General features: G+C 45.6%; 1 protein-coding gene across 7 annotated transcripts in view; it reads right to left on the bottom strand.

Annotated features, from left to right (window-relative positions):
* The window catches only part of palld (palladin, cytoskeletal associated protein), a 453,391-nt gene that overhangs the window by 4,771 nt on the left and 426,293 nt on the right, over positions 1-22,327 (bottom strand). For all 7 annotated transcript variants that reach the window (XM_072594395.1, XM_072594413.1, XM_072594404.1 and 4 more), the window contains 3 exons: positions 16,154-16,286; positions 2,888-3,095; positions 1,677-1,842 (listed from right to left, as the gene is read on the bottom strand). In XM_072594395.1, the coding sequence (XP_072450496.1) occupies positions 1,677-1,842; positions 2,888-3,095; positions 16,154-16,286 (507 nt within the window). The remainder of the gene's footprint in view (positions 1-1,676; positions 1,843-2,887; positions 3,096-16,153; positions 16,287-22,327) is intronic.

The raw sequence follows: 22,327 nt of genomic DNA, 5'->3' as shown, positions 1-22,327 counted from the left end.
TCCTGGGAGGACATGATGGGATGAATACCATGGGATGTTTCTCCTTATGGTGGTGGTGGGAATGTGGTGGGGAGTGGGAATCTAGAACTTGGCAATGCAGCTTAAGAAGGCATTCGACAAGTTAGCGAGGTTAGATCAAGTGGAATCCAGGGAGAGCTAACCATTTGGATAAAATTAGCTTGATGGTAGGAGACAGAGGGTGATGGTGGACGGTTGCCTTTCAGAATGGAAGCCTGTGACCAGCATTGTGCAACAAGGACTGGTGCTGGGTCCACTTTTTTTTTTGTTATTTATATACATGATTTGGATGTGAACATAGGAGATATAGTTAGTGAGATGATGTGAACATTGGTGGTGTAGTGGATAGTGAGGAAGATACCATGTTGAAAGTTACAGTTGATAACGACTGCACGTGCATCGGGACGTACAATGCAAAGTAGAAAAATGGGTGTGTTTTAGTAACAGAAATGTTATTCACACCAATGTTCCTTTTCAAAAAGAGAAGCCTTGGCTATCATTTTTGTCTTTCAATGGCTACAGCTTCAAAATTGAAGGGTTTAAATAAACTTATTCTCTTCTCATCTGATGAACGGCTGCTGTAAGTCAAGGGTTACAATTGAGCAGAAAGTTGGAATTGGTGGAATTTGATTGTTTACAGAAGACATGAACCTTGCCATTCAATTTATCTGGTAATAGGCAGGGAATTTTTAAAGTTAAAACAAAACTGTCTTTTGTCAGTGCAAAAGAAGGAACCATTGTTCTCTGATGTATGGATTAATCGCTACTTAACACGAGGAGCTGCAGATTCACCACAAAGCATCACAAGTCTTTGAACTGTCATCTCTGGAAGGATCAAAAAAAGCGCATTGATCCATCACCCAGAAAAATAACTTACCTCCTGCGGATTATAATTCGAGATAGTTTTATAAATTAACTAAAAGGGTGTGTATTAGTTTAGAGTACTCTGGCTCCATGACAGGGTGGTTGAGAAGCCATTTAGCATGCTTGCCTTCATTGCTCAGACCATGAGGAGTTGGAACGTTATCTTGAGGTTGTTCAGGACATTAGTGAGGTCTCTTCTGGAGTACTGTGCCTAGATCCGGTCACCCAGTTGTAGGAAGGATATTATTAAGGTGGCGAGGGTTCAGAATAGATTTACCAGGATGTTGCCAGGAATGAAAGGTTTGAGGAGAGGCTGGGTAGGCTGGGACTTCTTTCACTGGAGTGTAGGAGGTTGGGGGGGGTGACCTTATGGAGGTTTATAAAATCATAAGGGGCATGGATAAGGAGAATAATCAGGATCTTTTTCCTCGGGTGGGGGTTTGATTCCAGCAGTTTAATGTGCAGTAAATCCTCCGTATCCACTAAATCACGAATGTACCTATCCACGCCAAAAATAAATAACAACAGAAAACAACATCTATGGGCTGAACTCCCGTATCCATGATGTTTAACATATTTGTAATGAGCTCCGCACTGACGAAGTTCATCATGTGCGGAGTTTCTCAGAAACGAAACCCTCGTGTACACGGATGACGAGTATGTGCTGGGACGTGGGGTTGGTGCTGACTCAATGGGCCGAAGGTCCTCTTCTTGAGTCTATATACCCCCCTTAAAGGCACACAAACATCAGAACAGTCAATTTGCAGTTCTGTAGGAATCACAAACTCACTCACCTTACTCTCTCTGTGTTCTGGGTGAGGGACTCGTTGTCCTTCTTCCAGAAGATCTGCGGATATGGCACACCCGAGACGCGACATTCTAACCGTATCGGATAGCCCTCGGCCACCCCAGTGTTCTGCAGCTTCTCGATGAATGCTGGGGCTCTGACCATCTCTTTAGCTGTGGGGGAAGAGCACTATAGAATCAGCAAACCAGAGACAAAGGACTCCTACTTTGCTGTATCAAACTACATTCCAAGTTACTGCCCATTTTCCAATCACTTTGAGAAAGAACATGAATCAATGCCTCGTTCCCAGCTGGAGGTAGAGATCCCAACAGTTAGGTTAGGACTGCAAGACAAAAACAGTGAGAATTTCCTCTCTCAAAGGAAGGCACTCTGATGGCGAACATCCAGAGGTGAATTATCAACGTTGGATCAATCTGTACTGTTGGCGTTGCAAACCAACTGTATGGCCAACTGAGCTAACCAACGCCAACACAGCTCTCAGGCAAGACCCAAATGGGTGATGGGCTTCTCACAGGCATGAATGATCCTATAATTATTGATTTATAAGGGTCGACAGTTTGACGATTTCAGCAGCACCCCATCCTCGTGGGAGTGAGCTGGGGGAATGGAGTGAGCTGGACATTGACTGTATTTCCCTTCCACTCCCCAACATCGCTCCTACACATAGACCAAAAACACACCTAGCATGAGCACATAACATCCAATCCATACGCTCGGATTGTCAGCCCTGTTGGAAACTAGTCCTGCCGTGGAAAGCTATGTTCCAGTTGGCACTGTGCCTCACAGCCTCTAACCTGGTCACGTCACAGACTGTCATACTTCAATGTCGGGTACAACATTCGTCTGCACTCTGAAATAGTAGAGGAACTCTCACTTCTCTCATGGCATGGTGGCTCAGTGGTCAGCACTGCTGCCTCACAGCACCAGGGACTCGATTTCAATTCTAGCCTCGGATGACTGCCTGTGTGGAGTTTTCACATTCTCCCCATGCCTGCGTGGGGTTTCCTCCCACAGTCCAAAGATGTGCAGGTCAGGGTGGATTGGCCATGGGAAATACAGGGTTACAGGGTAAGGGGGTGGGTCTGGTTGGGATGATCTTTGGAGAGTTGGTGAAGACTCGATGGGCTGAATGGCCTGCTTCCACACTGTAGGAATTCTACTGGGGAGGGTTGGAAAAGAGAGTGGCTAATGTTATACCTGCGACAATTAGCTCGAGACTGAAAGAGTTCTGTCCAGCTCGGTTTGTGGCAATGCATGTATACATCCCAGCATCCCTAGCAGTAGCAGGCTCAATGACCAGGGAGTGAACTCCATTCTCACGGACGAGCATCTTGTGGCTGCTGTCTGATCGGATCTGCTTCCCATTCAGTTGCCAGATGAGGTCTGGGGTGGGCAGGCCACTGACCTGTAAGAACACACAAGTGCAAAACCTCGTCAGTCTTCACCTCAGGCACCTTTGGTGTAGCTTGTTGCGAAACAGATCTTGCTGCTAGACCATCACATTCCTGAGCACTCTGCAAGCCAGGTGTCAGTCTGAACCTGGCTGGTGGAACTCACATCTCTTGAGTGTTTGAGGTTGTGTTTGCAGACCAGAGACTTGAACAATGCACACAAATAAAAATTGGAGGGGATTCTGCCATTGCTGTACCAAGGGAGTGCTGCACTGCCAGAGGTACTGTGATTTTGATGAGGCCCTATTTAGCCCCTAATAACAGCAAAATACTGCGGATGCTGGAAATCCTGAACAAAGACATAGGAGCGGAAGTAAGGCCATTCGGCCCATCGAGTCCACTCCACCATTCAATCATGGCTGATGGGCATTTCAACTCCACTCCATTTAATATTAAGAAACAGCTAAAGGTGTGGGGAGCCATGAAGCCTAAGAAAAGTGGGAGCCATGGCCTGGTGATATTATCACCAGGCTAATAATCCATGGAACCAGTTAATGGTCTGTGGGCCTGAGTTCAAATCTCACCACGGCAGAGAGTCAACTCTGGATTTTGTTTTAAAGAAAAAAATCTGGAATGAAGAGTTTAATAATGACCATCACCAATTAGCAGGGCAGTGGGGAAGAATCTTATTTGGTTCACTACAACTCCCTTAAGGAAGGAAATCTGCCAACCTTATCTCGTCTGGTCTCAGAACCATGGTCATGTGGTTCTCTCTTAACTGCCCTCTGACTAGAGATGGACAATAAATGCTGACCAGGTCAGTGATGGACTGCCATGAAGGAAATTAAAGAGAGGCAACAATACTGAGCCCATCTGCTCCAGAATTCACTGTGTGTGCCATCAGCAATGATGTGGAAAATGTCACAAAGCAGGACAAATCCAACTCAAATAATTAGGACCACATCATTCTTCTCTCAAGCATCAGTAACATGATGGATAGGCACCATCAACAGTGCTGTCACACGATAGCAACCATGTTAGGGGAGTCTAAAACTGGAGGGCATGGGTTTAAGGTGAGAGGGGAGAGATACAAAAGGGTCTGGAAGGGCAGTTTTTTTCACACAGAAGGTGATGGGTGTCTGCAACGGGCTGCCAGAGGTAGTCGCAGAGCCAAGTACAACTTTGTCACTTAAGAAACATTTAGATAGGTGCTTGGATGGGATAGGTATGGAGGGATATAGGCTAAACACAAGCAAATGGGACCAGTTTAATTTGTGAAAACTGGGTGGCATGGGCTAGTTGGGCCGAAGGGCCTGTTTCCCTGCTGTAAACCAAGTAAGGATGGCAAATTTCCTTCACTAAAGTCCACTTTAGGTGGAGGCAATGGCCATGTGGTATAATTGCTAAACTGTGAATCCAGAGCCCTAGGGAATGTTCTGGGAACCCAAGTTCAAATCCCACCATGACAGATGTTGAATTTGGAATTCAATTGAAATAAAAAGAGAATTAGGAGTCTAATGATGACCATGAATCTATTGTTGTAAAAACCCATCTGGTTCTCTAATGCCCCATTAGGGAAGGAAACTGCCATCCTTACCTGGTCTGGCCTACATTTGACTCCAGACCCACAGCAATGTGATTGACTCTTAACTACCCTCTGGGATGGGCAATAAATGCCCTCATTCCATAAATGAAACAAAAATTAAAACAGTTGGTTTTTGCAACAAAAATCAATGATAGTTATCATGCTAAGCATATTAATGAGACCAGATTTCAATTCCAGATTGAGTAACTGAATTGACGTTCCATCAACTGCCATGAATATGAACCTAAGAGTTTCTCATTGGCTCACCCAGTGATACAGTCACTACACTGTCACCCTCCCTTTCCTGCACAATATGGTGCAAAGTACATCTGCTGGACCTGCCAGCTCGCTCAGGTTGTTGACTTTGCAAAACATGTCGATTTATACCCAACCTTCATGTCCTTCAGCAACAAGAGGTGATTTAAAATAAAATCACAAGCATGAGAAAGTTTCCCATGGGAAAACACCCACACCCAGAGGAGGTGTGGAGATAAGGAACACGCTTTGTGAGGATCCCATGCAAGAAGGTAAACAGATTCAAGCTTGATAGTGGAGCTGGAGCTGTGCCCCCAAATGGCACTCGCTAAACTCAAGTGGCACGGCATCGTGTGCTTGTTAGGCCAAAGCTTTAAGAAATTAAAATAAAACAAAGGACTGCGGATGCTCTGAATAAAACAGGAACTTCTGGAGAAACTCCACAGCTCTGGCAGCATCTGACAAAGAGCGACCAGACTCTGCTTTCCTTCCATATATTTGCTTTTCCCTGGGGTGGGGGAGTCTAGAACTAGAGGGCATAGGTTTAAGGTGAGAGGGAAAGATATAAAAGGTACGTAAGGGACAACCTTTTTACACAGAGGATGGTGCGTGTATGGAATGAGCTGCCAGAGGAAGTGGTGGAGGCTGGTACAACTACAACATTTAAAAGGTATTTGGATGGGTACACGAATAGGAAGGGTTTGGAGGGATTTGGGCCAAGTGCTGGCTAATGGGACTAGATTAGATTAGGATACCTGGTCAGCATGGACGAGTTGGAAGGATCTGTTTCCGCGCTGTACATCTCTATGACTTCATGTGCTGCCAGACCTGCTGAGTTTCTCCAGCAATTTCTGTTTTCACTTTTAGGAATTAGTTTGGCTGTCTACGTCATGATTGGCCATTACATTGTTTGAAGTCACACAACACCTGGTTGTAGTCCAACAAATTTATTTGGAATCACGTTTCAGAACCTGACAAAGGAGCAGCGTCCCAAAAGCTTGTGCTTCCAAATAAACCTGTTGGACGACAACCTGGTGTCGTGTGACTTCTGACCTGGTCCACCCCAGTCCAACACCTGCACCTCCACACCACTGCACGGTTTGAAAGAGGATGTTTGAAACTGATGGCACTCAGTTTTATGACAATTGTTCGGGAACGCCAATGGGCTGATACGAATACAATGGCCTCAGCAGTGCACATTTGCACCACGAGCTGGGAATCTGTGTGATGTTACACTGCAGTTTGGAGTCAGCATTACTCAAAGCAGACAGCTGAATTACACATCTTCAACTTGGCTTTGACACATGCAGCTGAAACAATGTGACTCAGCCCAGACTGGATCTGACCTCAAGTGTCTGATGTTACATATTTTAACGGGTGTTATCACAGTGGAGATTACACACGCCTGTGTAATGTCTATTGAGAGCTGTTGTCAGAAATGCCTCAAGGCTATTGCATTAAGATTCTGTCTGTCGCTCAGGCCTGTAATTCACTATAATCTGCTGTTTAAAAATGTGACTGAAATCCAGTCTGAGGTGACCTAAACTTCAAAGGCTAATGGAACTCCCTCTGCCTTCATTGTTATAAAAACAAAGGCAGAGTAGTTTTCAAATATGTATTTATTCTTTCATTAGTTGTGGACTAAACTGACAAGCTTGTCAGTCATCCCTTGAACTAAGTGACATTGCTCCGTCATTTGAGAAGGTAATTAATAATTCCTTATATGTAGGCCATTCAGCCCATTGTAATCACTCTGCCATTCAGAGAGATCATGGCACATTTGATAATCCTGCGCTCCAACTTCCTGCCTTTTCCTCATAACCCTTGCTTCCCTTACTGATTAAAAATCAATCAATCTTAGTCTTGAATATAATGACCCAGTCATCTGCAGTGAAGAACTCCACAGATTCTGAGTCAACTGCCTTCTGGAGTCACAGTTAAGCCAGACTGGTTAAGGATAGCTGATTTCATTTAGGATCATAGAGATGTACAGCATGGAAACAGACCCTTCAGTCCAACCCATCCATGCCGACCAGATTTCCCAACCCAATCTAGTCCCACCTGCCAGCATCCGGCCCATATCCCTCCAAACCCTTCCTATTCACATACTCATCCATTTGTTATTTGTTGAAGGACACTGATGAACCTGATGGATTTCATAAGTGATCTTGATTTGGAGATGCCGGTGTTGGACTGGGGTGTATAAAGTTAAAAATCACAACAACACCAGGTTATAGTCCAATAGGTTTACTTGGAAGCACTAGCTTTCAACGTGCTGCTTCTTCATCAGGTGACAACCACCTGATGAAGGATAAATCATCTTAGTCACATTACAAAACTATCGTCCAATTCCTGACTAATTAATTGAATTTGAACCCCACCAGCTGCCATGGCAGGATTCTACCAAAATGGTTATAAGCATCAGGAAAATAAGAAGATTTTTCAGCCCCTAACAGCAGTGAACAGTAACAGTCATTTCATACTTAAACCTCAGAATCCTGATGCACACTGAGTGAGTTAGAGAATAAAAACATAGTCTTGTCAATGCCGGAGGTCAGAGACTAAAACAGAGAATGTCGGAAACTGGCAACAGTCTGGGCAAGATGCTGCGCTAAACACAAACTGGGAGCAGAAATAGCCCATTCGGCCCATCACCCCTGACCCACCATTCAATAAAATGTGTTTGGGATCCAAATCACATATTCCTATCTAACCTCAATCACTTTGTGTTCCCTTGTCTGACAGGAGTCTATTTGGTAGTTTTTCGGATTTTATTACCATTTACTGCAGTATATTTACTGTAACTCATCACAGGATGGACCCACCCAACTCCCAGAGGGTCAGATACTCCAGGTTCAGGTCTCATCCTGGGACTCAATGGTCATGGAAGGAGTGGTCGTACAAGTTAATCAGTGAATTGTAAACCCATCCAACATACTTCAATGGCAGGTCGTAACAGCAGAGTTGATAAACTGTGGCGCTGGAAAAGACACAGCAGGTCACACAGCATCTGAGAAGCAAGAGAGTTGATGTTTCGGGCATAAACCCTTCATCAGGACTGGGGAGGGGGTGGGGCTTGGGGTAAGGTAGAGTGGATGGCGATCGGTGGGTGAAGGTCAGTAGAGGGCAACAGGTCAGTGGGAAATGTGGAATGGATAGGTGGGAAGGAAGATGATCAGGTAGGACAGGTCAACAGGATGGTGCTGAGTTGGAAGGTCGGATCTGGGATGGGGTCGGTGGGGAGGGGAGATTTGGAAACTGGTGAATTCAGGATTCGTGGTCAGTCACATGATGGAAAGAAATTTGGAACCTCTCCCATCACTATCTATAACGCTCGGCTGCAATATGCATCTGAAAGTGGATATTGCCATAACAACTGGGACCTCCTGAGTTAAACTGAAACATATCCCTTCCTGGAATTCCCAATGCTGGAGTAATTCCGTTTATCTCTCCAAAGGGATTTGTCATTGCCTCAATGGCTGCTTCACCTGCATGATGCATTGTTCCATGTTTTGTTTTAAAAATTGCCATTAAGGCATGTCTTCAATCTTGGAAAATGTGCGGAAGTACTCCACTGGGCAGTAAAGCTCCAACCCGTGCCCATTTCCCCACACCTCATCCCCACCTGTTCTCGGAACCTGAGCACGTTTGCTAACTTCCCTGGAATTGGGTCTGGATCATGAAGCCTGGAGGGGTCTGTTTACAATTGACTGATGGCAAACAGTCAACGCTGTTTAGAATGGCAGGAACGCTACAGTGCAAAAGAGGCCATTCGGCCCATCAGGTCTGCAGCAACCTTCTGAACAGCATCCCACTCGGACCCACCTCCCACCTCCCACCTCCCCATCCCTGTAACCCCGCATTTCCCATGACCAACTCACCCACCCTTCACATCCCAGGACACCACTGTTAATTTAGCATGGCCAATCCACCTAACCCGCACATTTTTAGCCCAATGAGGGTCAAGTAGGAGGCTGGAAGAACACAACAGGCCAGGCAGCATCAGGAGGTGGAGAAGTCAATGTTTCAGGTGTGGATTTTCTTCAGGTCCTGACTTCTCCACCCTCTGATGCTGCCTGGCTTGCTGTGTTGTTTCAGCCTTCTGCTTGTCTTCCTTGGATTCCAGCACCTGCAGATTTTTTTGTCTCCAATGAGGGTCAATCTGCTTAGTTGGTTGGACAGCTGGCAGCAATGCAGGGTGATGCCAACAGCATGAGATCAATTCTCTCACTGGCTGAAGTTAATATGAAGGACTCTCCTTTTTAACCTCTTCCCTCATCTGAGGTGTGGTGAGCCTCAGGTTAACCCACCACCAATCATGTCTCTCTCTCTCTGTGTCTGTAATGAGACAGTCGCCCTATGATCTAGTAAGACTATGCGATTTTGTTTAACCCAAAGTAGGCAGCTGCCTGGAAAAATCAGAGACGTTGTATATGGGGGAAACTTTATCGTGTTAGCAATTGGAAACCACATCAGAATGTAAAACATCAGTGTGCATAAATTAGACAAGTTGAGTTGCACATCTTCTGTAATTCCTCTGTGTATAAGCAACAGATAAGCACACTTGGCCTATTTTAGGTTTATCTTCTAAAAAAACCGAATATCTCTTCTAATACAAAGTGGGACACTTCAATGACTAAAACACAGGGAAAATAAAAACATTTGTGTACATGCGATCATCAAATAGTCAAAGGCTATTCCGACCAAAATTGGAGGTGAGTGGACAGAGAAGAGGGTTACCTCAGATTACAACAGGATCTGAACCAGATGGGCTAATGGGCTGAGAAGTGGCAGATGGAGTTTAATTCAGATAAATGCGAGGTGCTGCATTTTGGGAAAGCAAATCTTAGCAGGACTTAGACACTTAATGGTAAGGTCCTAGGGAGTGTTGCTGAACAAAGAGACCTTGGAGTGCAGGTTCATAGCTCCTTGAAAGTGGGGTCGCAGGTAGATAGGATAGTGAAGTTATTGGTCAGAGTATTGAGTACAGAAGTTGGGAGGTCATGTTGCGGCTGTACAGGACATTGGTTAGGCCACTGTTGGAATATTGCGTGCAATTCTGGTCTCCTTCCTATCGGAAAGATGTTGTGAAACTTGAAAGGGTTCAGAAAAGAAATTACAAGGATGTTGCCAGGGTTGGAGGATCTGAGCTACAGGGACAGGCTGAACAGGCTGGGCCTGTTTTCCCTGGAGCATCGGAGGCTGAGGGGTGACCTTATAGAGGTTTACAAAATTATGAGGGGCATGGATAGGATAAATAGGCAACATCTTTTCCCTGGGGTCGGGGAGTCCAGAACTAGAGGCATAGGTTTAGGGTGAGAGGGGAAAGATATAAAAGGGGCAACTTTTTCACACAGAGGGTGGTACGTGTATGGAATGAGCTGCCAGAGGAAGTGGTGGAGGCTGGTACAATTGCAACATTTAAGAGGCATTTGGATGGGTATATGAATAGGAAGGGTTTGGAGGGATATGGGCCGGGTGCCGGCAGGTGGGACTAGATTGGGTTGGGATATCTGGTCAGCATGGACGGGTTGGACTGAAGGGTCTGTTTCCATGCTGTACATCTCTATGACTCTATGATTGCCTTTATAGTCTTCTAAGGATTCACTTCATCTATCCTGTCTGTATCTAATATATGCTTCCTTCTTTTCATTAACCAAAACCTTAATTCCTCTGGTCATCCAGCATTCCCTATACATATCCGACTTTCCTTTCATCCAAACAGGAATATACTTTCTCTGGCCTCTCATTACCTCATTTCTGAAGGCTTCCCATTTTCCAGCCGTCCCTTTACCTGTGAACATCTGCTCCCAATCAGCTTTCGAAAGTTCTTGCCTACCACTGTCAAAATTAACCTTCCTCCAATTTAAACTTCAACTTTTAGATCTGGTCTATCCTTTTCCATGACTATTTTAAAACTGATAGAATTATGGTCGCTGGCCCCAAAGTGCCCCCCCACTGACACCTCAGTCACCTGCCCTGCCTTATTTCCCAAAAGTAGGTCAAGTTTTCACCTTCTCTAGTAGGAACATTCACAGACTAAATCAGCAAGTTTTCTTGTACTCATTTAACAAATTCCTCTCCATCTAAACCCTTAACAATATGGCAGTCCCAGTTTATGTTTGGAAAGTTAAAATCCCCTACCATAACCACCCCATTATTCTTACAGATAACTGAGATCTCCTTCCAAATTTGTTTCTCAATTTCCCTCTGACTATTGGGGGGGTCTATAATACAATCCCAATAAGGTGATCATCCCTTTCTTATTTCTTAGTTCCACCCAAATAACTTCCCTGGATGTATTTCCGGGAATATCCTCCCTCAGCACAGCTGTAATGCTATCCCTTATCAAAAACGCCTCTCCCCCTCCTTACTTGCCTCCCTTTCTATCCTTCCTGTAGCATTTGTATCCAGGAACATTAAGCTGCCAGTCCTGCCCATCCCTGAGCCACATTTCTGTAATTGCTATGATATCCTAGTCCCAGGTTCCTAACCAGCCCTGGGTTCATCTGCCTTCCCTGTTTGCCCTCTTGCATTGAAGTTAATGCAGTTTATCAGTCCTACCTTGTTGCCTGCTTTGTCCCTGCCTGCCCTGACTGTTTGACTCGCCTTTGTTCTCAACTGTACCAGTCTCAGATTGATCCCTTTCCTCACTATCTCCCTGGTCCTACTCCCCCACCTTACTCGTTTAAATCTTCCCGAGCAGCTCTAGCAAATCTCCCTGCCAGTACATTAATCCCCCTTCCAACTCAGGTACAACCCATCCTTCTTGCACTGGTCACTTCTACTCCAGAAGAGATTCCAAGGATCCAAAAATGTGAATCCTTCCCTCCTGCACCAGCTCAGCCATGCAGTGATCTGCTCTATCCTCCCAGTCCAACCCCCCACTAGCTTGTAGCACTAGGAGTAATCCAGATATTACTACCCTTGAGGACCTCCTTTTTAAATTCCTGCCTAACTTTCTATACTCTCTCTTCAGAATCTCAACCTTTTCCCTTCCTATGTTATTGTTTCCAATGCGTACAATGACCTCCTACTAGCCTCTCTCCCCCATGAGAACATTCTGCACTCTTTCTGAGACATCCTTGATCCTGGCATCAGGGAAGCAACACGTCATTCTGCTTTGTCGCTGCTGGCCACAGAGACGTCTGCCCATGCCCCTGAATAGAGAGTCCCCTATCAGAATCGAATGCTTGGAATCTGACGTACCCCTCATTACTTTAGAGCCAACCTCAATACCAGAAATTTGGCTGCTCATGCTGCATTCCCCTGAGAATCCATCACCACCTACGTTTTCCAAAACCGCATACTTGTTTGAAATGGGGATAGCTGCAGGAGACTCCTTCACTACCTCCAAACAGACCCCACTGCCAGGGATATATTTCCCTCCCCACCCCTTTCCACAAAGACCGTTCCCTCTGCAACTACCTGGTCAGGTCCACGCCCCCAAACAACCCACCCTCCAATCCTGGCACTTTCCCCTACCACTGCAGGAACTGTAAAACCTGCGCCCACACCTCCTCCCTCACCTCCATCCAAGGCCCTAAAGGAGCCTTCCACATCCATCAAAGTTTTACTTGCACATCCACTAATATCATTTATTGTATCCGTTGCTCCCGATGCGGTCTCCTCTACATTGGGGAGACTGGGCGCCTCCTAGCAGAGCGCTTTAGGGAACATCTCCAGGACACCCGCGCCAATCAACCACACCGCCCCGTGGCCCAACATTTCAACTCCCCCTCCCAGTCTGCCGAGGACATGGAGGTCCTGGGCCTCCTTCACCACCGCTCCCTCACCACCAGACGCCTGGAGAAAGAACACCTCATCTTCCGCCTCGGAACACTTCAACCCCAGGGCATCAATGTGGACTTCAACAGTTTCCTCATTTCCCCTTCCCCCACCTCACCCTAGTTCTAAACTTCCAGCTCAGTAACTGTCTCCATAACTTGTCCGGACTTGTCTGACCTGCCTATCTTCTTTTCCACCTATCCACTCCACCCTCTCCTCCTTGACCTATCACCTTCATCCCCTCCCCCACTCACCCATTGTACTCTATGCTACTCTCTCCCCATCCCCACCCTCCTCTAGCTTATCTCTCTACGCTTCAGGCTCACTGCCTTTATTCCTGATGAAGGGCTTTTGCCCGAAACGTCGATTTCGAAGCTACTTGGATGCTGCCTGAACTGCTGTGCTCTTCCAGCACCACTAATCCAGAATCTGGTTTCCAGCATCTGCAGTCATTGTTTTTACCTCATTATTTTTACCTCCTTCACTACCAACCTACCCCTCCTACCTTTCCTAGAGTTAACCTGACTCCATCTGCAGCTTTTCTTCCTTCCTATAACTGCCATCCATCAAATCTCCTAGCTCTTGTAAATTCCTCATTGCCTCTAACTGCTGCTTCAACCAATCCATGTGAACTGATAGGATTTGCAACCAAAGACACTTGTTGCAGGCATAATCATCAGTAACATGGAAACTCTCCCTAAACTCCCACATCCGACAGGAAGAGCATATCACTCTACTTAAGGCCATTTTTGCTCCTTCACAATCCACGGACCCAGAAAATAGCACCATCTTACTGCTCTAAAACCACAGTGCTCCAGGCTAACTTAGTACTTATGGTTTATATTTTTTAAATTTAATTGAGACAGATCTCAATAAAATGTATCATTCAAGAAAGAACCCACTCTACTCACTACTGTAGACCTACAGCAAGGTTACACGCTAAAAACTATGCACTTATATGTTCCTGTGCAGTGAGCTCTCCCATACAGATTCCTCCAAGGTCAGCTGTGAATTTCGCTGTTTGTTAATTTTCCCAGACGCACTCCGATGTTCAGTGATACATGAATTCAAACAGCAAAGGTGGTAACGGTGCAGATTCGCTGCTGTGTGAGTTAGCAGTGTGGGTTTCTTTCTCTCTCTCCTTCATTAACCTTGTGGTCGCTGTCAATAATTTGTTTTCCTCCTTTTAAAAGTGCTATTGTTTTGATCGTTTTTTCCCCCAAAGTTCCAACACAATACACCTCCAACACCTAAAATACCTCAAAGAAGGAGCGGCTTCCGCAGCCACAGTCCTCCATTGAGTTGTTGAGGTTTCTGAGTCTGTACTTAATGGACTTTAGAAGGATTAAAGGGGATCTGATTGAAATGTACAGAACACCGAAAGACCTAGATAGAGTGGACATGGAGGAGATGTTTCCACTAGGAGGAGAGACTAGGATTCCAGGACACAGCCTCAGAGTGAAGGGATGACCCTTTCAACTGAGATGAGGAGGAATTTCTACAGCCAGGGGGTGGTGAATCTGTCGAATTTATTGCCACAGAGGGCTGTGGAGGACAAGTCATTGAGTGTATTTAAGACAGGGTTAGATAGGTTCTTGACTAGTAAGGGGATTAAGGACAAGGCAGGACAATGTTTTCTTTGTGATTACATTTCACCCATAATGTAATGGGCCGAATGGCCTCATTAAGCTGCTATATCTTATGGTATTATGGTGTTATCGCAAACATAAAGCCTTTTGGCTGATCGACTCCATATTGGTTAAAAAAAAACCTAATCCCATTTTCCAGCATTTGGCCCATAGTCTTGTATACCTTGGCATTGCAAGTACACATCTAAATACTTTGTAACTGTTACATGGGTCTCCTATAGGCGGTGAGTTCCAGATTCCCACCACCCTCTGGGTGAAAAATAAATTTCTCCCTTGAAACCTTCTGCCCCTTACCTTAAATCTATGTCCTCTGTTCATTGATGCCTCCAACAAAATAACAACAGATGCCAAAGATTCAACTATGGACTGATGCTACAACTCAATGCACAATTGATTTATATGCATGATGGCAGGAATATAGGACCTCATCCTTGTCAAAGATGATGGAATCAGAAGTTCCAGCTCATCCAGTCCACTGTGTCAATGCCAGTGTTGGTGCATCTCACAGTTTTCTGCAGACCCCACACCTTGGCTGAACATCACCATCATGAAGTTTGTGGTGAACTTACAGGTAGAAGGTGACGCCTAGGACAGTGTGACACTCCCTGAGTACTGCACTGGAAGTGCCAGCCTGCTTGTGGCACATTAAAATGCCCATACTCCTGGGCCCAGAGGGCTGGGTTCAAGTGCCATGTGCTCCAGAGGTCATAGATCAGCATGGAAACAGACCCGTTGGCCTAACGCGTCCATGCTGACCAGGTCTCCCAAACTAAACTCATCCCATTTGTCTGCATTAGACCCATATCCCTCTAAAGCTTTCTCAACCACATACCTGTCCAAATGTCTTTTAAATGTTGTAACTGTACTCACCTCCACCACTTCCTCCGGCAGCTTGCACCACCCTCTGTGCCCGTCAGGTCCCTTTTAAATCTTTCCCCTCTCACCTTAAACCTGTGCCCTCTAGTTTTGGCCTCTCCCTATCCTGGGGAAAAGACCTTTGCTCTTCACCCTATCCATTCCCCCCATAATTTTATAAATTTCTGAAAGGCCATCCCTCAGCCTGCTCTGCTCCAGGGAAAACAGCCCCAGCCTGTCCAGCCTCTCCTTATAACTCAAACCCTCCAGGAACAGGCTTGTCAATCTTTTTTGCACCCTTTCCAGTTTAATAACATCCTTCCTTTAGCAGCGTGACTGGAATTATACGCTGTACTCCAAATTTGGCTTTATCAGTATCGCACACAGCTTTAACATGACGTCGCAACTCCTGTACCTAGCGCTCTGACCAATGAAGGCAAGCATGCCAAGCGCTTTCATCACCACCCTGTCGACCTGTGATACTGTTTTCAAAGAAATATGTATCTGTACCGTTAGGTGTCTCCATTCAACAACACTCTTCAAGACCCTACCATTAACTCTGTAAGTCCTGTTTGTCTTACTAAAATGCAACAACTCACATAAACTCCACCTGCCCACTGGCCCAGTTGATCAAGATCCCCATTGTAATCTTAGGTAACCTTCTTCACGGTCCACTATACCACCAATCTCGGTGTCATCTGCACACATACCAACTGTGCCTCCTATATTTCTCATCCCCTCAGAGGAAGTGGGGACAGTAGATTATCCTAAATCAGGTGTGCTTTAACATCTCTGAACAGATTGATTAGAAAATATCTCAATTATTGTGTCGAGGTCTGGAGTGGAACTCAAGACCACAGTCTTCTAACTTCTTTGGCCCGTGGCCGAAGAACACCACAGCGGGTGGCTACTCTGTGCCTCGGAATGTGTTTCTGATTACCTTGCAGTCCATTCGACACAGCTTCCCCTCCTGGACAATCATGTCGCCTGGCGCTTGCAGGAAGTGAGGTCGGAAGAAGCGCTGCTGGATAGCTTCAGTTTCCTCTCCACTGTCCCGGGACCTGGACCGAGGCCTAGAGCCGACACAAAAACATTCCATTGAACGGAGCAGATTTTTAATAACCGCTTCATTTGGAGAATATGGGAAAAATATACTGAGGCTAGCTCAGATTACAGCTCCACTTTTTAAAAATCATTCACTGGATCAGGGCGTCACTGGTTAGGCCAGTATTTATTGCCCAGAGAGTTGTTAAGAGTCAACCACATTCCTGTGGGTCTGGAGCCACATGTAGGCCAGACCAGGTAAAGATGGCAGTTTCCTTCCCTAAAGGACATCGGTGATCAGATGGGGTTTTCCTGACAATGGATTCATGGTCATCATGAAACTCTTAATTGTAGATTTTTATTTTTAATTGAATTCAAGTCCCACCATCTACCATAGCAGGATTCAAATGCATGTCTCTGGAACATTACCTGGTCTCTGGATTACAGGTTGTTCTGTTATAACACTCGCGACTGGTGAATTGGGTGTGCTGTTTCTAAAGTGCAAACCTTTACAACGTGTGTTGGCTGTAACGCAATTACATCGCCAATGCTTTAAGCGCTGGTTCTAAAGTGCGGTTTTTCTATAATGTAGGTTTGCACAAGAACACAACCATTGTGTTATGGAAGAACTGACTGTAATTGCGTGATGACCAAACCATTAAGGCATCGCCTCCCCCCTGCAGTTTATCATCTACTGGCCCCAGTTCACCCTGCTACAATACCATCATTCAATTTAATGCCAAGATTGGAACTGAGAGGCTTGTCATGTGATGTAGGAATTGGCAATAGGGTCACCATTCCTTGACCATCTCTAATCACCCTTGAACTGTGTGGCTTTCTCGGCAGTGTCATAGGGACAGGAAGCAATCGCCTACACCGCTAGGGGTCTGCCAGAGGATGTGGGGACAGTAGATAATCATCCCCTCAATAATAAGTCACCAGGTGGGTTTCAAAAACAATTCATAGTAGTTGCACTATGATCACCATGACTGACATTAGTTGACTCTCGTCCCCCACACACCCCCACTCCCCGCAACCGTACCATCTCCTGTATAAAAATCATCCTTTTCCTAACTACTGAAAAAGGGTCACTGCACCCGAAATGTTAGCTCTGATTTCTCTCCACAGATCACCTGCTGAACTTTGCCAACAATTTCTGTCTTTGGTTTCCAATTTCCAGCAACCGTGGTTCTTTCGATCTCAGGGCTGAGACTAGTTTTCAATTTGAGAAACACAGAAAACAGGAGCAGGAGTAGGCCATTCAGCCCTTCGAGCCTGCTCCACCATTCAATGTGATTACGGCCGATCATCCAACTCAGTTCCCTGTTCCCACTTTCTCCCCAGCCCCCTTGATCCCTTTAGCTTTAAGAACTACATCTAACTCCTTCTGGAAAACCTTTAATGTTTTGGCCTCAGCTGCTTCCTGGGAGAGGAAATTCCACAGGCCCACCACTATCTGGGGTGAGGACATTTCTCCTGATCTCAGCCTTAAATGGTCTAACCTTTATCCTTTTACAATAACCCCTGGATCTGGACACTCTGGTCATTGGGAATATTCTTCTTGCGTTTGCCTGTCTAGTCCTGTTGGAATTTTATAGGCTTCTATATTCCAGAATTATTGATTAAATTAAAATTCCATCAGTTTCCACAGCCAGATTTGAACCTCTGCCTCTCAGGGCACTGGCCTGGGACCCTAGTTGCAGCAACGTTATCACTTCGCGAGTTTTGAGAAGATTTGTAGCTCAGGTTGAGGTTTTGGATGTAAGTTTGCTCACTGAGCTGCAAGGTTCAAATTTCCAGACATTCGTTACCTCACTAGATAACATCTTCAGTGGGCCTCAGGTGAAGCAATGCTGAAAATTCCTGCTTCCTATTTATACGTTTGGGTTTCTTTGGGTTGGTGATGTCATTTCCTGTGGTGAAGTCACTTCCTGTTTCTTTTCTCAGGGAGTGGTAGATGGGGTCTAACTCAATGTGTTATCACTATAGCACCATCACACCACAACCATCCAGCTATCAGGAACAATTTGGACAAGCTGGTGCTCTGTTCCCTTGGAAACAGAGGATTACGAAGAGACTTGGAGGCTCAAGGTTTTTAAGTTGGTGAAAGAGTTTGATGGGGAGACATGAAGTTGACCTTTCCACTGGCAAGTGAGACCAGAACTAATGACTATAAATAAAAAGGCAAAGGCGCCATTAGTCTTATCAGAAAATGGGGCTATTTTCAAAGTGGCAAGAGAGAGACGGTGTTGGTTTAACCTAGTGGTGACCAGGAAGAGGAACTGCTCATGGTAACCTGAGACAGGTGCTGGAGCTGATCCCGAACCCACAACTTAAGTGTCATCTTACATTACAAAGCAGTCATCCTGCCAACTGAGCTAAACCATCACAAACATCAACCTACCTGTCTGATCAGAAATTCAGGAATAACGACTTCAGCCAGACACTGGAGACTCAGTTGCACGGTGAGCAACTTGGGCAAATTTCATCAACGTTCATTTGAAATAGAAACATCAAAATGGACCCGTGGGGCTGAACGGCCTTGAGGTGGAGCGCTGATTTCAATGGCATTTTGGAAAGCTGACACTTTACTCATTCATGGGACGCGAGGGTCTCTGACTGGGCCAGCATTTATTCCCTGTCTCTAATTGCTCTGCGGAAAGTGATGGTAAGCTTTCGTCCTGAGCAGCTGCAGTCTTCAAAGTAGGGACACCCACAGTGTTGTCAGGGAGACAGTTCCAGGAGTTTGACCCAGCTACACTGAAGAAACGGCAAGCCAGGATGGTGAGTGGCTTGGAGGGGAACTTGCAGGTGGTGGTGCCCTTGTCCTTCCAGGGGATACAGGTGAGTTACTGTGACATACTGAAACAAACCAGATTCTTAGGAGACTTGAAAGCAGCGATGAGGAATGGTTGTTCCCCGTTGTGGGAGGGTCTAGCACCAGACAGCATCATCTCAGTACAAGGGGTTGTACATTTAAGACAGAGATGAGGAGGAATTGCTTTTCTTCGAGGGAATCCGTGGAATGCTTTACTGAAGGGGGTTGTTCATTAAGCATATTCAAGACTAAGATAGACTTTGAATCTGTAGGGGATCGAGGGTTATGGGGAAAAAGCAAGAAAGTGGAACTGAGGATAACCAGATTAGCCATGATCTGATCTAATGGGTGGAACAGACTCAATGGGCCGAATGGTCTATTTCTGTTTCAAACTCCAAGATAGGCTCTGTGAATGCCCCATCTACAAACTACTTAAGCTGCCACACAGCGTTCAGACGTCCAGTGATTGTGATCGGTGCTAGGAAATTGTTTCCGTTAGGTGAGGAGACTAGGACCCGTGGACACAGCCTTAGAATTAGAGGGGGTCAATTCAGAACAGAAATGCGGAGACATTTCTTCAGCCAGAGGGTGGTGGGCCTGTGGAATTCATTGCCGCAGAGTGCAGTGGAGGCCGGGACGCTAAATGTCTTCAAGGCAGAGATTGATAGATTCTTGTTGTCTCGAGGAATTAAGGGCTACGGGGAGAATGCGGGTAAGTGGAGTTGAAATGCCCATCAGCCATGATTGAATGGCGGAGTGGACTCGATGGGCCAAATGGCCTTACTTCCACTCCTATTCTTATGGTCTTATAAATGGAAGTCTTTCTTTTCTTCTGCCTTGGAGGTTTCACTGGGTTAGTCAGACACTGTGGCACAGAGATTTAATGGTTCACATTTTCATGAAACGACTGAGGAAGTTAAAATTTCACGATCAGTTTACAGCAATAAAGCCCGGCTGAAGAAATGGGACTGGCTTACTGAGTTTACGAGTCAAACTTCCTTCAAAAAAAACATTATCCCTCCGTCTTAAATGTACCCAAGCATCCGCCTGCTCTCAGTGAAACATGAGCTGGGTCTTTTGACAAGACATTTGGTTACAAACTCCAGCTGGACTGTCAAAAAAATTAGTCATTGACTGTGAAGGGCAGACCCCAGTCAATGGTTACTGCAATGTTCCAGAAATGCTCTTCTGAAAGAATTGCTTGTTTGAGCTCAAGGCCAGCTCCCCCACCCCCCACCACCACAATTGTTATTGCAAACAGCGTGAACTCAACTCAGCCCCACACAGAGCCACATGCACTTTCACACTCACTCACACACAGCCACTTGCACACTCACACACACACACACACACACACTGACACACACAGTCACACACAACCACATGCACTCTCACACACACACAGCCACTTGCACTCTCATAGACACTCATTCTCACACGTACTCACTCATACACTTGCAGACACAAACATGCATTCTCACACTCACACACACCACATGTACTCTCACAGACACACACACTCTCACATATACTCATACACTCTTGCGCACACATTCACATGCACTCTCACATACACACACTCACACACACAGCCAATGCACTCACACAAAACCACATGCGCTCACACACTCACTCACTCACACACACACACTCATTCACACACAGCCACATGCATTTACACACACTCACTCTCACACACAGCCACATGCACTCTCACACATACACTCACTCAGTCTATCACACGCAAATTCTCACTCACTCTCACACAGTAATCTCTCATATAACACTCCCTCACACACACATATACAATTATCTCTCACATACACACACACTTGCACACACACTCACTCACATGCACTCTCAAACACTCACACACAGTCTATCACACACATTCTCTCATACAGTTATCTCTCATTTATACACACACACACACACACACACACACACACACACACACACACACACCCCTCATCATTGAAAAGCTCTTTAATTGTCAAACTGTGCCAAAAAACACGTACTCTTTCAGCTGCTCAGGGACACTTTGTGACTACGTACTTTCAGGTTTAAGATTATATGTGGATGTAGTGAAAAGAGAAGTGGGAGTGTGGTATTTGATGTAAAGTCCTGGGATCTTTCACCTTTCTATCTTAAACAATGCCCTGATTAGCACCACTTCACCTCAGAAAGAAGGGCTTTCAGACATCTCGATACTGTAAACTGCTGCAGGAATCCAAGTTTGAATTAAAGGTATTGATTGAGTTGTTGGAAGGAGCAGATGCTTTGGTAATAACAGGCCTGCTCCATTTAATTTCCACACCACCCACAGCTACAGCTCAGCCATGAAAGGGCGTTTCCTGGACTCACTGCTGCAGTGGACAGAGGACACAGCACTAAGCCAGATGTGAGAAGAGAGGGACTTCCTTCAAAAAGCAGTGACGTACCATGATAGTGACAGGCGCTATGTAAAGACAGGCTGTTGTGATGATCTGGAATGTGCTGCCTGAAAGGAAGAGGAGGGGAAATTGAAGTAACTTCGGAAAGATGTTGGATTAAGAAACAAAAAGCTGCCCCATGTGTGATCCAGCGAACGCCTACTCCTCTATCCGTGGTAATTAATCCGTGGGACTCCACCATCCAACCAATCAAGATTCGTCAATGACTGGCTTCCCCTTTAGGTTTCAATATTGAGACAGATATTGATGACATGGGGTGGTGGTCTCTGGTGCAGAGTAACAACACCAACAGTGTAGGTTCAATTCCAGAGATGACTGAGATCACCATGAATGTCTCTTCTTTTCAACCTCTCCCCTCACCTCTGAGGTGTAGTGACCCTCAGGTAAAACCACCACCAGTTTTCTCTCTCTCTCTCTCTTTCTAATGAGACAGCAGCCCTATGGTTCCCTGTGCAATGATCATTCTATTTATCTACTCTTGCTGACAACCAGACCCATCAGTGAGTTACTCAAAGATGAAAAAGCTTACCTTTATATAGGAGCATCAGGTTCACTCAGATATGATCATGGTTGATCCTCTATCTCAAGAGAATATTGCCCCCCCCCCCCACCCCAACCCCAATATCCCTTGTCAGCTTCATGGTCCAGAATTCTGAAAAATATTCTGGTCTTCTACAGTCCGAATCAAAAATCCACCATCTCAGCTGAAATGTGCGGATATTAAAATGACACCTGTGACAACCGCAGAATGCCCCCCAGTCATTTTACAGCCAATGTAAAATAGAGACAGTGTTGTAAC

Source organism: Chiloscyllium punctatum, chromosome 2 (genome assembly GCF_047496795.1).
Source record: "Chiloscyllium punctatum isolate Juve2018m chromosome 2, sChiPun1.3, whole genome shotgun sequence".
Lineage (NCBI taxonomy): Eukaryota > Metazoa > Chordata > Chondrichthyes > Orectolobiformes > Hemiscylliidae > Chiloscyllium > Chiloscyllium punctatum.
The sequence above is the reverse complement of the archived record's forward strand: the minus strand, read 5'-3'. Positions and strand labels throughout refer to the sequence as shown.